This window comes from Panthera leo, chromosome D3 (genome assembly GCF_018350215.1).
Source record: "Panthera leo isolate Ple1 chromosome D3, P.leo_Ple1_pat1.1, whole genome shotgun sequence".
Classification (NCBI taxonomy): domain Eukaryota; kingdom Metazoa; phylum Chordata; class Mammalia; order Carnivora; family Felidae; genus Panthera; species Panthera leo.
This window is the reverse complement of record NC_056690.1, coordinates 29,800,872-29,817,092: the sequence shown is the minus strand read 5'-3', so window position 1 is coordinate 29,817,092 and position 16,221 is coordinate 29,800,872. Positions and strand designations below refer to the sequence as shown.

At 40.2% G+C, this 16,221-nt stretch overlaps 1 protein-coding gene across 2 annotated transcripts in view; it reads left to right on the top strand.

The window, feature by feature from the left end:
- MAPK1 (mitogen-activated protein kinase 1) overlaps window positions 1-16,221 on the top strand; it is a 109,922-nt gene that overhangs the window by 5,900 nt on the left and 87,801 nt on the right. Inside the window, exon 1 of one of the 2 annotated variants that reach the window (XM_042910842.1) lies at window positions 1,066-1,791. The exons of the other annotated variant lie outside the window; for it this stretch is intronic. Coding sequence (XP_042766776.1) covers window positions 1,766-1,791 — 26 coding nt within the window. The 5' untranslated portion in view covers window positions 1,066-1,765. Of the gene's footprint in view, window positions 1-1,065; window positions 1,792-16,221 lie in introns of those variants that run through there. 2 annotated transcript variants of the gene reach the window in all.

Here is a 16,221-nt window from a genome sequence, read left to right as displayed (position 1 = left end):
GCTGTCTGCTGTTAGCACTCCCTCCCTTCCTAAAACTCTGGTAGGTCATTTGTACTACCTGTTTGAAAGGCAAGACTAGCAGTAGTGTATATCATTTATTGAAGCTCAAGACAAATGGATCTGGGATCAGATTCTTAGTTTTGCTTGTTAATTGTTAATTTTTTTTAAGTGTTTATTTTTGAGAGGGAGAGAGACAGACAGACAGAGCATGAGCAGGGGAGGGGCAGAAAGAAAGGGAGACACAGAATCCAAAGCAGGTTCCTGGCTTTGAGCTGTTAGCACAGAACCCGACCAACGTGGGGCTTGAACCTAAAAACTGTGAGATCATGACCTGAGCTGAAGTTGGACACTTAACTGACTGGGCCACCCTGGTACCTCAATTGTTAATTTTTTTTTTAATTTTATTTTTAAGTAATCTCTGCACCCAACATGGGGCTTGAACTCACGACCCCAAAATCAGGAGTCACATGCTCTACCAACTGAGTCAGCCAGCAGCCTCTGTTAACCTTTTTTTTCTTTAAAGATTTATTTATTTATTTATCTATCTATTTATTTATTTATTTTGAGAGAGAGTGAGCAAGCAGGGAAGGGCAGAGAGAGGGGGACAGAAGAACCAAAGCAGGCTCCATGCCATCAGCACAGAGCCTGATGCAGGGCTTGAACTCATGAGCCATGAGATCATGACCTGAGCTGAAGTTGGATGCTCAACTTACTGAGCCACTGGGATGCCAATCTGTTAACTTTTAATGAAGAAATCTCTTGGATACTTTTGGGAGCTCAAATATCTGAGTACACCAGTTTACATGAGCAACAGAAAATTCAGTGTTTTTGAAAGTTTTGAGTACTTTCAAGCTATTCAACAAAATTGATTTTGATATTAATAGCATCCCTATTGTGTAGAATTCTTCAGGTGCCTTGGTGGTTCAGTTGGTTGAGCTTCTGACTCGGTTTTGGCTCAGGTCATGATCTCATGATTTGGGAGTTTGAGCCCCGCATCAAGTGCTGCTGTTTGGAGCCTGCTTGGGATTCTCTCTCACCCTCTCTCTCTTTAAAAAAGAAAAAAAAAAAAAAAGTGTAGAATTCCTGTGGTTAGCTATAACTGATAAGCCATTTCCATGAATTTAATTTGTTTTTCATTATCAAGTATTTATGAGAACATTTTTACAAAAAGCGTCCCAGTTTTCCCAGGAACCATATAATATTTTCCATTTTGTTCACAATAAGGTACCTACTAATTAAAAAAGAACTGATTCCCCAACAAACATCCAGAGCTACTTCACCCTGTATCCAGTTCACTGTACCCACCTACCTAACCCTGAGATGCTATTTCTTCCCTTTTGTTTCTCTTTCACTACTTGGGCCTCCCTCGCATTGGAAAGCCAGCAGGGATTCTCCAAGGCACTTTTCAGATTCTTAGTTAGGACAGTGTATGTGTTTTGAACCCATGGCCAGTAGGAGCTGGGAAGTAGGGTGTGGGGGTAGGGACCTGCACAAGCCTGCCTTGTTTTAGGTACTGTGGTTTCAAGTTCATTTTCTTTCTCATCTTTGAGGTAATAGATATTTTTTTTATTTTATAGATGAAGAAACCAGATTTCATGTAACTTGTCCAGGGTTCACAGCCAATATATATATAGTGGAATTGAGATTTATCTAGACCCCCAAATCTGTGACTTTTTTTGTTTTTTGTTTTTGTTTTTTTTTGATAGGTTTTACTCTGTTATACCAAGCTATCTGGAAACATACTTCCTACAGCCCCGGTTCCTGAATGCATTGGCACCGAAGTATAAAATGGTAATTGTCAGAGCTAACTTGGGGCTGTAGGGAGGTAGAAAAGGGAAAAACTGGATACTTGGAAAGGATGAGGGAGGTAGGGTCAAACTTTTTTATCAGGAGGTTAGTGTTGATTTCTTCTCACCCTTTCTACCTACGTCTACCAGTTTCTTGATTTCCATTCACTTAATGATGTTATTAAGTGTGTACCTGGCCTATGTGCTAGGCAATAGGATCAAAGTGTTGAACAGAAGAGGTGGTTTTACTCTGTGGTGTTTATAGTCCCACAGGAAAGGAATAACACCGAGTATGATGAGGTGCACAGTGCCACCGGGGCGTATAAAAGGTGGAGCTAAAATGTTTTGAATAGTCTGGGAAGATTTCCTGGAAGAAGTGGTGTTTAAGTTGGGACCTGAAGAACAACTTGGAGCTAGCTAATTGAAAGGTAGTGTAAGGTGCTGGAGTGTTTCATGCACTGTCTCATAGAAAATGACTGTAGAAATGGAACTTGTGATTAAGATTCAGGGCTCTTTCTTATGGTATTTCAGGGATAGGAAGTGCAGTTAAAGCTTCAAGTATGGTTGTAACCAGGAACTAGAAAATAGACCAGCGTACCTACCTCCTTCTCTCTTGACATTTACAAAATCAACTTGCACCCTTCGTCTCTGCACAGAGATTTTTTTTTCCTTTTTCAACACATCCCCATGCATTTGGCAGAAGAGAGCTTACCCTTGGTTCCCCAAGGTATGTGTCTTTATTTTTTTATTTTTTATTTTTTTTTAATTTTTTTTTTTAACGTTTATTTATTTTTGAGACAGAGAGAGACAGAGCATGAATGGGGAGGGTCAGAGAGAGGGAGACACAGAATCTGAAACAGGCTCCAGGCTCTGAGCTGTCAGCACAGAGCCTGACGCGGGGCTCAAACTCACAGACCACGAGATCATGCATGACCTGAGCCGAAGTCAGCCGCTTAACCGACTGAGCCACCCAGGCGCCCCCCAAGGTATGTGTCTTTAGTACATTGACAACTAGAGGCTGAGAGCACTCTAAATCTAATTCCTGGGGTAGAGAATCTGATCCAGTTTGGGATGGTGTCCACTTCTGGTCCAGTCAGCTGGTGGAATCATTTGAAAAGGCTGGACTTCTCTAAGGTATGAGGTATGAGGTGGGGGTAGTCAAAAGATGCCTCTTATTGAGTGCTAACTTGCCGGGTTAGTTCTTGGTGCTGTTTCCCCTGCTCTTCTCCAGGCTGGAATTTTTCCCTGCTTTTTGGAGCCTGTGGGGAAGGAAGGGAAGAGAGGAGAGGGAGAAGTAGTTGAAGCAGAAGGAGGGCTTTGGGTTGCTTTTAGAGTTCTTTTATTTTTCTATATCTGGCATTATAGGGGTGGCCCCTAAACTGGGTGGTATCTTTAAAATTTATTTAATATTTGATACATATATAACATGTAACACATGTATGAGTTATGCAGCCTAACAATAAAGTAAACAGCTAAGAAACAACATCTGCTGAGTGACTTCTTGACCAGATTGTCTGAGGCCAGCATTCTGATCTTTGGCCACAGGCTTCCTCCCAAGGTTTAACTTTTTTTCTGGAAGCCTGTATGATGGAGCATGTAAGAGCATGGGTTTTTACTACTTAGATATGTGACTGCTGTAGGTTATCCAACTTGAGTCTTGTTTTCCTTATCTGTAGAAAGGGGGTAGTGTTGTATTCCTCAGTGTCATGAGGATTAAATGAAGTATGTAGGTGAAATGCTGAGTGCTCATACCTGGTTAATGCTCTAATTGTTATTCCCTTGAAGTAAATGGACCTGGTAAGACCTGGATCCTCTCTCACCTCACTCAGTCTCGTGGAGTATAAAGCAACTCATGCAGAAATAAAATGGTTAGACTTTGGGTCTATCAGGTTCCAGTTGTGTGATCTTGGGCATATGCCTCTCCTGTCCTGTTTGATTGAATGACCAGAGAGCATCTTATGTGCCAGGCCCTGAGCCATGTTCCTTGATCTCCCTCAAAAATGTTATACTAGTGTTTGGGGCAGGCAGGTAAGGAAATAAATTACTGAGTAATATAGTAAAAGTACTGTTATAAAATCATTCTGTGCTGAGCAGCTAACTCCCATCTAGGCTTCCTAGTTATAATTAACTCAACAAATAACATATGCACTAGACATGTTGTAGTTTTGTGGGTACATCAGTGAAATAAACATGTGGCCCAGGGAGCTTACAGTGTGTGGGATGCCTGGTGGAATGGGAGTGGCTTGAAGAGAGGGTTACAAGAGAGGCCTGGTCAGGGCCTTGGTGTTAACTTCTTTCCAGTGAGTTTTCCTTAATTTCTTTTTATAGCATTTATCCCCAACACAAGTCTAAAATACTTTTTTTTAAGTCACTAGATATGTCATTTAATTTTATTTTCTTTTTAATTTTTTTTTTTTTAACGTTTATTTATTTTTGAGACAGAGAGAGACAGAGAATGAACGGGGGAGGGGCAGAGAGAGAGGGGGAGACACAGAATTGGAAGCAGGCTCCAGGCTCTGAGCCATCAGCCCAGAGCCTGATGCGGGGCTCGAACCCACAGACCGCGAGATCGTGACCTGAGCTGAAGTCGGACGCTTAACCGACTGAGCCACCCAGGCGCCCCATATGTCATTTAATTTTAAATGGCCTTCCTGTTTTTCTGCATTTGGGAAGCTGAATGCACAAACCAATTTTTTAAGTGGGTTATTCTTTCTATTGTTATTAAATGAAAAGAAAGCACTTTCTATACTAAGTGCTTCTTTTCTATACTAAGCAGAACATAAGTGTTTCTTATTACATATGTCCCCTAAAATAATTTTTGAGAATTTGAAGCCATAGCATAATTGTTCTATTTAAGAATCATATTTTGTTGTAAGAAATAAAACTGAGTGACAACTAAAAAGTTGGTGGGGTATCCTAACCAAGAATATTAATAGTTTCTTAACCAGTCAGGATCATCTACACAAATTCAAACTCTGTAGTTGTAATTTGTAAGGTTATTTCAATTACTAGCATTAATGAGGTGGTTTTTCCAAGCCTAAGTACCCTTAGAGCCTCCTGCTAGTGTGCTGGAAGGGTGGCCAGGTATGAGTCTAATACAGATATTGAGAATTCCCTTTAAGGACAACCTGAAGAGTCAAACAAATGGACAGAAAATGAAAATTGCAGCTCCTACTAATTATCAGGGTCTTACATTTTGTAGTTTGGACCTTAATTTGGCTAAACAAGCTCTCATCTATTTTTTAAAGTTTATTTACTCTGAGAGCGTGTGTGAGAGAGTGAGCATGAGCATGGGAGTAGCAGAGAGAGAATCCCAAACAGGTTCCGTACTGTTAGTGCAGAGCTCAGCTTGGGGCTCGATCTCACAAACTGGAAAATCGTGACCTGAATTGAGACCAAGAGTTGAACACTTAACCAGCTGAGCCATCCAGGCACCCCAACAAGCTCTTTTAAAATGCTTATATCCCTCCTTACAGCACATAGCCTTATCCATCACTTAATATGACATTGATTTTTTAAAAATTGTCCAAATAGCAAGCAAAAGGAAGCTTCTCTAGCTGTCTGCCTTTTATTTTAAAATAGCTATATCAACATATCCTAAAATTAAGTGTTCAGTTCAATAATTTTTAGTAAATTAACTAAGTTGTACAGCCATCACTGCAATCCAGCTTTAGAACATTTCCATCATTACAAAAAGTTCCCTCTTGTCATTTGCAGTCAGTTCCCACTCCTACTACCACCTCCAGACAATTCCTGATCTGCTTTCTGTTTTGCCTGTCCTTGAACTTTCATGAAAATGGAATCATGCAAGATACAGTTTTTTGTATCTGGTGTTTTCTTAAACAGGTTTTGAAATTCATCCATGTCCTTCCCAGAATCTGTAGTTGATTGCCTTTTGTCATTAAATAGTAATTAATTGGATGGATATACTAGATTATGGAAATGTGGAATGTTTTTGGGTTTTGTCTATTATGGATAATGCTGCTATACATTCATCTGTGTTTCTGTGTGGACATTTGGCTTTTATTTCTCTTGGTTACTTAGAAGTGGAGCTGATGGGCCATAGGGCAAGCAATGTATATATGTAGGGGAGGGGATAATAGTGATTTTATTTTAAACCATAATAAAATTACAAATTAAATCATTGAACAAATATGAATACCCTATGTACTCGTCACTATTCTAGGTACTGAGAATAGTGTGGTGAACAAAACTTAGTCCCTGATCTTGAGTTTGCTTTTTAGTAGAGAAGGTAGACTGTCACAAGCGCATAATGTTTCACTTACTGGTGAGTAGTATGAAGAAAACTTTTATAAAATGGGTTAAGAGTATAGAGTGGAGGGTGCCTGGGTGGCTCAGACGGTTGGGCATCAGACTTCGGCTCAGGTCATGATCTCCTGGCTCTTGGGCTTGGGGCCCTGCATTGGGCTCTGACTGCTGACAACTCGGACCCTGGACCTTGCTTCAGATTCTGTGTGTGTCTTTCTCTCCCTGCCCCTCTCCCTTTCATGCTCCGTCTCTCTCTTTGAAAAATAAACAAACATTTCAAAAAAAAAAGTCTTTAAAGAGTATAGAATGGAAAGAGGAAGGCATTTTTTTTCTGTAACAGAATAATTTTAAGCATTTTTAATGCTACACATTTAACACAATTTTTTACATTTAACAACTTTTTAATTTTATTTTTTAATTAAATTTTTAAAAATGTTTTATTTATTCTTAAAAGAGATACAGAGCATGAGCAGGGGAGGGGCAGAGTGAGAGAGGGACACAGAATCTGAAGCAGGGTCCAGGCTCTGAGCTGTCAGCACAGATCCTGATACAGGGCTCAAACTCACAAGCCCTGAGATCATGACCTGAGCTGAAGTCGGACACCCAATGAACTGAGCCACCCAGGTGCCCCTAATTTTTTTAAATGTTTATTTATTTTTGAGAGAGACAGACTGCAAGTGGGTTAGGGGCAGAGAGAGAGGGAGACACAGGATCCAAAGCCAGCTCCAGGCTCTGAGCTGTCAGCACAGAGCCGATGCAGGGCTCGAACTCATGAACTGCAAGATTATGACCTGAGCCGAAGTCAGATGCTTAACCAACTGAGCGACCCAGGTGCCCCTTAACAACTTTTTTAACAATATGAAATGTATAGAAATATTATGAAGACAATACAAAAAAGCCTTTTCCCTGCCCTATTTGAGAGTAAATTGTTGATGCATACAGTGCCTCATGTCACCAGAACACTTCAATGTGTATTTTTACCAAATGAAATATCTCCTACATAACTGTAACATAGCCACTCACCACCATCAGGAAATTAACAATGACACATTATTACTTCCTCCTCTTCAAACCCTATTCAGCAATCTGTGTTTCATTTAGTTGTCCTGTCTCTTTGGTCGTCTTAAGGCTGGAGCATTTCCTCGGACTTCCTTTGGCTCCAATGCCTTGACACTTTTGAAAATAGTGTTTTTATTTTTTAAGAAACCACCAGACTATTTTCCAAAGCATCTATACCATTTTACATTTCCATCAGTGATATATGAGGCATTCCAGTTCTTCACAGCCTTACCAACACTTGGTTTAGTCCATCTTTTTTGATTGTATCCCATCTAGTGAGTTTATAAGTGGTATTGCATAATAATTTTAATTTGCATTTTCCTCATGATTAATGATGATTTTTTTCCTGTGCATATCAACCAACCAGTTATATCTATTCTTTGGTGAAGTGTCTTGTCTTAACTTTTGCCCATTAAAAAAAAAAAAACCATCTCTGACTTGGTTTTGAGATATAGAGCTCAGCACCCTCCATGTTTTCCTTCAGAATAGGAACAGCCAAGAATTTGAAGCATAATCCAAATCTAATCATGAGGCAACACCAGAAAAACCCTAGGTTAGGGATATTCTACAAAATAACTGCCTGTAATTTTCATGTCAAGGTCATGAAAGTCAAGAAAAAACTGAGGAATTGTTCCAGACTGATGGAGTCGAGGTGTGACAGCTAAATGTGATTCATGAGTCTCAGTTGGCACAATTGAATGGGGGCCTGAAGACTAGATTGTAATAATGTGCCAGTGTTAACAATTTTGGTATTTGCATTATGATTACGTGGGAAAATGGTCTCGTTTTGTTTGTAGGAAATACACACTAAATACCCCCTAATAAGGGGGTAATGAGGCATCATATTATTAACAGACTTTCAGATGCTTCAGAGAGTAAAAGTTTGATGAACTATGTTTACAATTTTTCTGTAGTTTAAGATTTAGTTCCTTTTCACTAAAGAGTTGTTTTTGGGTCCCAGAAAGGTGCTTGTACGAGGGTGTGTTGAAATTTGGGAGAAGTCACAAAAGGCATCTTTGAGGCAAGTGAAAGAACATTGGCCTGGGTGTCAGGGGACCTGAGACTCCCTCCATCCCTGCCATTGTTGACATGTTTCATGGGCTTATGCTGGTCACTTTGCTTCTGCGGGTTTTGGTTTTTGTTATCTGAAAATTAAGTGCTTAGGTAAAATCTCTAAAGTCCCTTCCAGCTCTAATGTTGTCATTGCCCGCAGAGACATTACATGAAATTAGCGTGTGTGCACATGTGTATGGTCATGTGTATATATGCATACATATGTACACATATATAAAGAGGTATCGTGTATGGATTATTTATTTCCGTTACTGGAAAGCTATCCATTTTAGTGTGGCTTACCTGAGAAACCTCTGGGTAGTCATTACTGAGATCTAAAACAATGGGGAGGGGTGCCTGGGGGTTCATTTGGTTAAGCGTCTGACTCTGGTTTTGGCTCAGGTCATGATCCTGTGGTTTGTGCATTTGTGAGTTTGAGCCCTGCATCCATGCTGGTGCTGGCAGGGCAGAGCCTGCTTGGGATTCTCTCTCTCTCTCTCTCTCTCTCTCTCTCTGTCTCTGTCTCTGTCTCTGTCTCTGTCTCTCTGCCCCTCCCCTAAGTGCACGCTCATGCTTGTGTGTGCGCATGCTCACATGCATTCTCTCTCAGAATAAATAAACTTAAAAACAAAAACCGGGGAGGGGGGGCCTTGGGTGACTCAGTCTGTTGGGCATCCAACTTTGGCTCAGGTTGTCAGGTCATGATCTCACGTCTCGTGAGTTCATGTGTTGGGCTCTATACTGACAGCTCAGAGTCTGGAGCCTGCTTCGGATTCTGTGTCTCCCTCTTTCTCTGCCCCTCCTCCACTTGCACTCTCTCTCAAAAATAAGCATTAAAAATTAAAAAAAAAAAAACTGGGGGAACTTCCTATTAAAAACTAACAAAATAATTTAATATTAAAAGCTCACAAACGCTTGAGGAAATGATTATGTTCTGTGCTTTAAAAAAAAAAAAATAGCGTTTATTATTGAGAGACAGAGTATGAGCATGAGGGGCAGAGAGGAGGAGACACAGATTCTGAAGCAGGCTCCAAGCTGTCAGCACAGAGCCCGACACAGGACTCGAACCCACGAGCCGAAGTCAGACGCCCAACTGATGACTGAGCCACCCAGGCACCCCTGTTCTGTGCTCTTAAGTTGGAACTTCCTACACTGTACCAAAGTGCTGGTTTACCTCAAGTGATTAGATTTTTCACATGTGTTTTTATTTTATTTTTATTTTTTTAAGTTTATTTATTTATTTTGAGAGAGAGAAAGTGTCCATGCATGTGAACAGGGGAGTGGCAGAGAGAGAGAGGGAGAGAGAGAATTCCAGGCAGGCTTCATGCTCAGCACAGAGTCCAGTGCAGGGCTTGACCCCATGATCCCACCACCGTGAGATTATGTCCTGGTCTGAAATCAGGAGTCTGATGCTTAAGCGACTGAGCCACCCAGTCTCCCCGAAGCAGATTTTTTTTTAAAGATCAATGTAATCTTTTCCTGTAAGTTTTGCAATACCATAGAGGCATATAAAAATATTTGATGTTATGTTTCAGATCAGTGAAAAACCAGTTGACAGCAACACTAGATTCATCTATCTAGAGCTGTCGTGAGAAGCATTCATCCTCTTGTTGGGCCATTCCACCTGTCATATATTTTGCTGATGTTTTTGAGCATCCTTTCAGGACAACTCTGATTACTTACCATCCACATGATGATAAAAGTGATATTCTTTGGAAGTGTTGTAAATTCTTTCTTTAGTCCAGAAGGAGCTGGAAAGAAAGAACATTTGTGATTGTCACTCTGACATAACTGCTAGGAAGAGCCATTTATTTCCTGCCACCAAGAAAGTGTAAGACAGAAATATTCATAAAAAGGCCGAAGTTTTAGAGAAACTTCAAGAATTGTTTCTGGTTACCCCAGCAGGCAGAATGTAGCAGAATGTTACCAAGAACTGGTAAATTTGTGTAGCATCCTAGAATTTAATGCTAATCTATAAAAATGTAAATTGGATAATATTTTGGCCTTTCATGGTTTCTGACTAGAGCAGGAAAGCCTCATGTTTCCCTACTAAGTAAGATGCTAGCATTGGACTGAGGTGTATTTCATTTACGTTAAGAAAGTATCTGTCACTTCCTATTTTGGTTGATTTTTTTAACGTAAATGAGTGAATTTTGTCAAATGTATTTTCTGCCTCCCATGAAGATGATCATATGATTTTTTTCTCATTACCATTACTAATATGAGGATCATATTAATAGATTTCCTTATATTGAACCTTCCTTACATTCTTGGAATAAATTGTACTTGGTTATATTGTATTATTTTGTATAATATGCTGTTGGATTTTGTTTGCTAATGTTTGAAGATTTTGTGTTGATATTCATAAATGATATTAGTCTATATATTTGTGCAATCTTTTGACAGGTGTAGGGTTTACTCTTATACTTTCTTCATAAAGTGAATTTGGAAGTTTTTTCTGTGTTCTGAGATAGCATTGGGATTACTTTACCTTTCTTTTCTTTTTAAAAAATTTTTAAAATGTTAATTTATTTTTGAGGGAGAGAGAGAGCACACATGTGCATGCGTGCCTGCAGGGGAGGGGCAGAGAGAGAGGGAGACACAGAATCTGAAGCAGGCCCCAGGCTCCAAGCTGTCAGCACAGAGCCCGACTTGGGACTCAAACTGATGAACCATGAAATCATGACCTGAGTTGAAGTCAGATGCTTAATCGGCTGAGCCACACAGGTGCCCCAAACATCATCGGTACCTTAGAAGTGACTTATCAAATCCCATTCTGAAGTTCACCACTATCCTCAGTTTTGTGATAATTATTCTTTTCAGCATTTCCCCCCTTTATATTTTTTACTTCAATTGAAGTATAATAAACATTTAGAAAAGTGTACATATCATAAGCTTATAGCTTGGTAAATTTTCACAAACTACACTCATGTAAATAACTAGTGCCCAGATCAACAGTCAGAACCCCAGCAACTCAGAAGCTCCCCCTTGAACTCCCTTCCCATCATTCTCCATAGTAACGTCTATTCTGATGTGTAGCGTAGATTCAGTTTATTTCGTACCTCACATGAATCATACAACATATTTGTTTTCTTTTGTATCTGGCTTCTTTTATTCAGTGTCATGTTTTTGTAGTTGTGAATTGTTCATTCTCATTAGTATTAGTATTCCATGGTATGACTTATACCATAGTAACTCATCCTAAGTACTGGTTAATACTCATTTGGATTGTTCCCAGTTTTTGACCATTATTAGTGGTGCTATCATAAGCATTCTAGTGCAGTATGTTTTGATGAGCATGTGTGTACATTTCTGTTGGGTGTATACCTAAGAGCAGAATGGCTGTGCACAGGGTATGTATACATAGGTTCCACTTTAGTGAATGTTGCCATACAATTTTCCAAAGGGGTTAAATCATATTCACACCCACTAGCAGTGTATTACAGTTCAGACTGCTCCATATCTTCAAAAACATTTGATATTTTCTACCTTAGTTTTAGCCATTCTGGTGGGTGTGAATTGTGGATTTTGTTTGCCATTTCCCTGGATGATTTTAGCTCTTCATATTACTTTATGACTATATTAGCAAAACTTTTGACAGTCTTCTTGTGAAGTGTTCAGGTGAGATTTCTGTCTTTAATAAATAATAGGAGTTCTTTATAGGTCATGGACATGAGTCTTTTTAGAATTATGTATTGCAGATACCTTCTCCATTCCGAGAGTTGCCTTTTCATGCTCTTGATGGAGTCTTTTTGATTCTCTTTCACAGATTTAAATTCTGTAGTGAACATCATCTTGTCATCTATTTTCTGCTAGCTAGTTTGGCAGTGTTAGAAGAAGGGATATTTGTGGGAAGAAGGCCCCAGGGAAGGAAGAAGGAGCAGGCCTTTAATTGGTATTGCACCTCCATTGTCTCTGGTGCAGTTGTGCATGTTGTGAGATCACAGATGGGAAGGTTAGAGGAGGTCTTCTTAGCTTAAGAGAAGGATACTATGGGAACAGACATCACTGTAAAACCATGCCAAATTGAGTATATGTAGGGGATTTTTTGCCAGGTGGCCTTAGCTTCTGAGTCAAGTAGGATGTAAGGTTGGTGCCCGTCAAGGGTGCGACACATGAGGGTCAGAGGCTTTGAAAGTGTGAAGAACATTTGAGACAGCTGTTTTGTGCTGGAAAGTCAGCTAGAGATGACTCAGTGGACTTGCTCTACTCCTTGAGATTTAGGCCTTTGTTCCCTGATATATCCCCAGCACCTAAAACATTGCACGTAGTAGGTGCTCAGCAAATATTTGTTGAATCAGCCAGATGTAACAGTACCAGTGATGGAACATTGAGGCTGACTAGCTCTGCTCTGTGCTGCCCTCATATTTTCCACCTTCTCCATTTCTCTTCATTTCCCTATATTATTTGAATACCTGAATTGATGGAAGAAATAAATTCCTCACTAAACTATAAGCCTCTTTAAGAGCAGCAGGAACATGTCTCATTTATCAGTTTAGGAACTTCATTTAAAATCTCAGCTCTGGTACTAATAGTTGGATGACTTAGAGCACAGCATTTAACTTCTCAGAGTCTCATTTCACTTTTTAGTGAAACAGAGATCCTGTCTTATGAGTGCTGAAATGACTACATCAACTAAGTCACTGTGTAATCCTAAGAGCAGTTTTTCTTGCATCCCAATATGAGACTAGAGAATAAAGCATTGAGATGAAGACTAGGGGGTACAGATTGGGCATCTGTATAAGTAGATAATCTTATAAGGTTGGTTTGGAGGATTTAAAATAAATTTTTTTAACTGTGGTAAAACGCACATGATATAATTTACCGTCTTAACCATTTTGAGTGTACAATTCAGTGCAAGTGTATTCCCATTGTTGTAGGAACAGATCTGTAGAACTTTCTCATCTTGCAAAACTGAAACTCTGCCCATTAAACAACTCCATTCTCCCCTTCTCCTAGCCCCTGGCAACCACCATTCTAAATTTCTGTCTCAATGAATTTTACTACTCTGGTTACCTCATAGAAGTGAGATGTCCTCAAGGTTCTTCCATGTTGTTGCAGATGGCAGGATTTCCTTCTTTGTTATCCATTTCATCCATTCATGCACACTTGGATTGCACACTTTTGGCTGTCGTGCATCAATAATGCTACTTTTAACATGGATGTACAGGTATCTCTGTAAGACCCTGCTTTCAGTTTTTCTTGGATGTGTAGCCAGAAGTGGGAATTGCCACATCATACCATACTTCTAGGTTTAATGTTTGAGGAACCACTGTACTGTTTTTCAGAGCATCTTGCACCATTTTACATTCCCATCCAAGGGTTCTGATTTCTCCACATTTTCACCATCACTTATTTTCTGTTTTGTTTTTGTTTTTGTTTTTGTTTTTGTTTTTTGAGAGTAGCCATCCTAATTGGTGTGAGCTGCGGAGCTTGTTTTGATGGGTTTGTACCCTGTATGTGTGGTGTGTTTTCAGTGAGCAGTGGATATTTGACAGCTAAGTGGGAGTGGCTCTTCCGGTAAATAGTGGTAAGCATTTGCTGGGCTAAAAATATGGGTCAGGCACAACCCTTACCTCAGAGGGGCCTTTAGTAAATAAAGTAGGGAGCTTACAATTTGAAGTCTGTGTGTATGAGTGTGTGTTTTCCCTAGTACGCCCTTTGTTCATAGACAATTATAAAAGTACTTCTTTTTTTTTTTTTTTTTTTTTTTTTTTTTTTTTTTTTATTTATTTTTGGGACAGAGAGAGACAGAGCATGAACGGGGGAGGGGCAGAGAGAGGGAGACACAGAATCGGAAACAGGCTCCAGGCTCCGAGCCATCAGCCCAGAGCCTGACGCGGGGCTCGAACTCACGGACCGCGAGATCGTGACCTGGCTGAAGTCGGACGCTTAACCGACTGCGCCACCCAGGCGCCCCTAAAAGTACTTCTTAAACTAATGGTCATACAGTATCACCGTTGTTAATTAATTGATGATATTCTACATTGAAAGATAAAGACTATTTTATTTATTAAATTTTTTTTTAACGTTTATTTATTTTTGAGAGAGAGAGAGCATGAACAGGGGAGGGGAAGAGAGAGAGGGAGACTCGGAAGCAGGCTCCAGGCTCTGAGCCATCAGCCCAGAGCCCGACGCGGGGCTCGAACTCACGGACTGTGAGATCATGACCTGAGCTGAAGTCAGACGCTTAACCGACTGAGCCACCCAGGCGCCCCTATTAAAATTTTTTTTTAATGCGTATTTATTTTTGAGAGACAGACAAGGCATGAGCAGGGGAGGGGAGAGAGAGAGGGAGACACAGAATCTGAAGCAGGCTCCAGGCTCTGAGCTGTCAGCACAGAGCCAATCATGGGGCTCGAACTCAAGAACTGTGAGATTATGAGCTGAGCTGAAGTCACACACTTAACCAGCTGAGCCACCCAGGTGCCCCAGGAATATTTTATTTTTATTCCTTAGGTTTTTAATGGAATTTTAAAAGACCTCATGATAAATTTTCCAATTATTCAGACCATCTTCATAAATACTCTGATACTCATAAATCCTAGAATTTTCCATTTTCCTCAGTCTTGTGATGGAGCCTTCAGGACTTACAGTCTCCCTGAGCATGGAGGAGGTGGGCATCACCCTCAAGTTCTTTATTATCGCTTAATGGGGTAGAGGGAGAGGGTAGTAAGTACCCAGAGGATCGTATGCATTGAGAGGGTAGGGGAAAGCCCAGCCTGCTTTATTCGTGGGGGTGGGGAGCAGGCATTGGGGTGGAGGTGGAGAGAGGTACTACTTTCTTCCCTAAATTGTCTCAGAATTTTCTGCTTAGAAAGCATTCTTCTTGTTCCTGGAGTATGAACTTGATTTTTTTTTTTAATGGTTTTAATGCATATGATGAAACTATCAAATTTCTTTGTAGTCAGGCTTTTTAGGAGAAGCCTGTAGCTGAAGAAGAGCATTAATTACGGGTTCAGTTATTATTCCTAGTAGCAATAATAAATAATATCTGGTCAGAGGTGTTTTTTTTTCCCCAAAGATGGTTTATTAAAATACACAGTTAGCCAAGTGCTGCATGTATCTTAATTGTTCAGCCCAATGAGTTTTTGCAAACTGAACACACCTAGGTAATTAGTACTCAGATCAGGAAACAACAAGCAGAGGCCTGCCTTGTTCTTCCTTTCAGTCACTACCCACTCCTCACTCACCAGCATGGCCATTATCCTGACTTCTAACATGTAGATGAGTTTGCCTGGTTTTGTACTTTATGTAAATGAATCTTACAGCATGTTTTCTTTTATGTTTAGTTTCTTTATTTTTTTTTTATTTAAAAAAAAAAAATTTTTTTTTTAAACGTTTTATTTATTTTTGAGACAGGGAGAGACAGAGCATGAACAGGGGAGGGTCAGAGAGAGGGAGACACAGAATCTGAAACAGGCTCCAGGCTCCGAGCTGTCAGCACAGAGCCCGACGCGGGGCTCGAACTCACGGACCGCGAGATCATGACCTGAGCCGAAGTCGGCCGCTTAACCGACTGAGCCACCCAGGTGCCCCGTGTTTAGTTTCTTTAATTCATCATTGTAAGAATCATCCATATTGTGCATGTCTGTAGTTTAATATTTTACTTAAAAAATTCTTTCTAAATGTATATTTATTTTTGAGAGACAGAGCATAAGAGGAGGAGGGGCAGAGAGAGAGAGGGAGACACAGAATCTGAAACAGGCTTCAGGCTCTGAGCTGTCAACACAGAGCCTGATGCGGGGCTCAAACCCACGAACCACGAGATCATGACCTGAGCCAAAGTCAGATGCTTAACTGACAGAGCCACCCAGGTGCCCCAATATTATTTTACTTTTTGAAGCATACTACTGACAACCTAGGAAAGAACTTTCGTCATTTTTCTGTAATTGATCCTGTGGCTTTGCAGTGCTGTTAATGCTCTATTTCTGGAGGGAAGAAGTTTTTAGGTAGTTTTCATATTCCATTCCTTTTCCAGACCACATGACACTTACAAAGTTTTCCATTATCTTGTTCTCATTCCATTGCTGTATTGCTAATCTAATGCTAT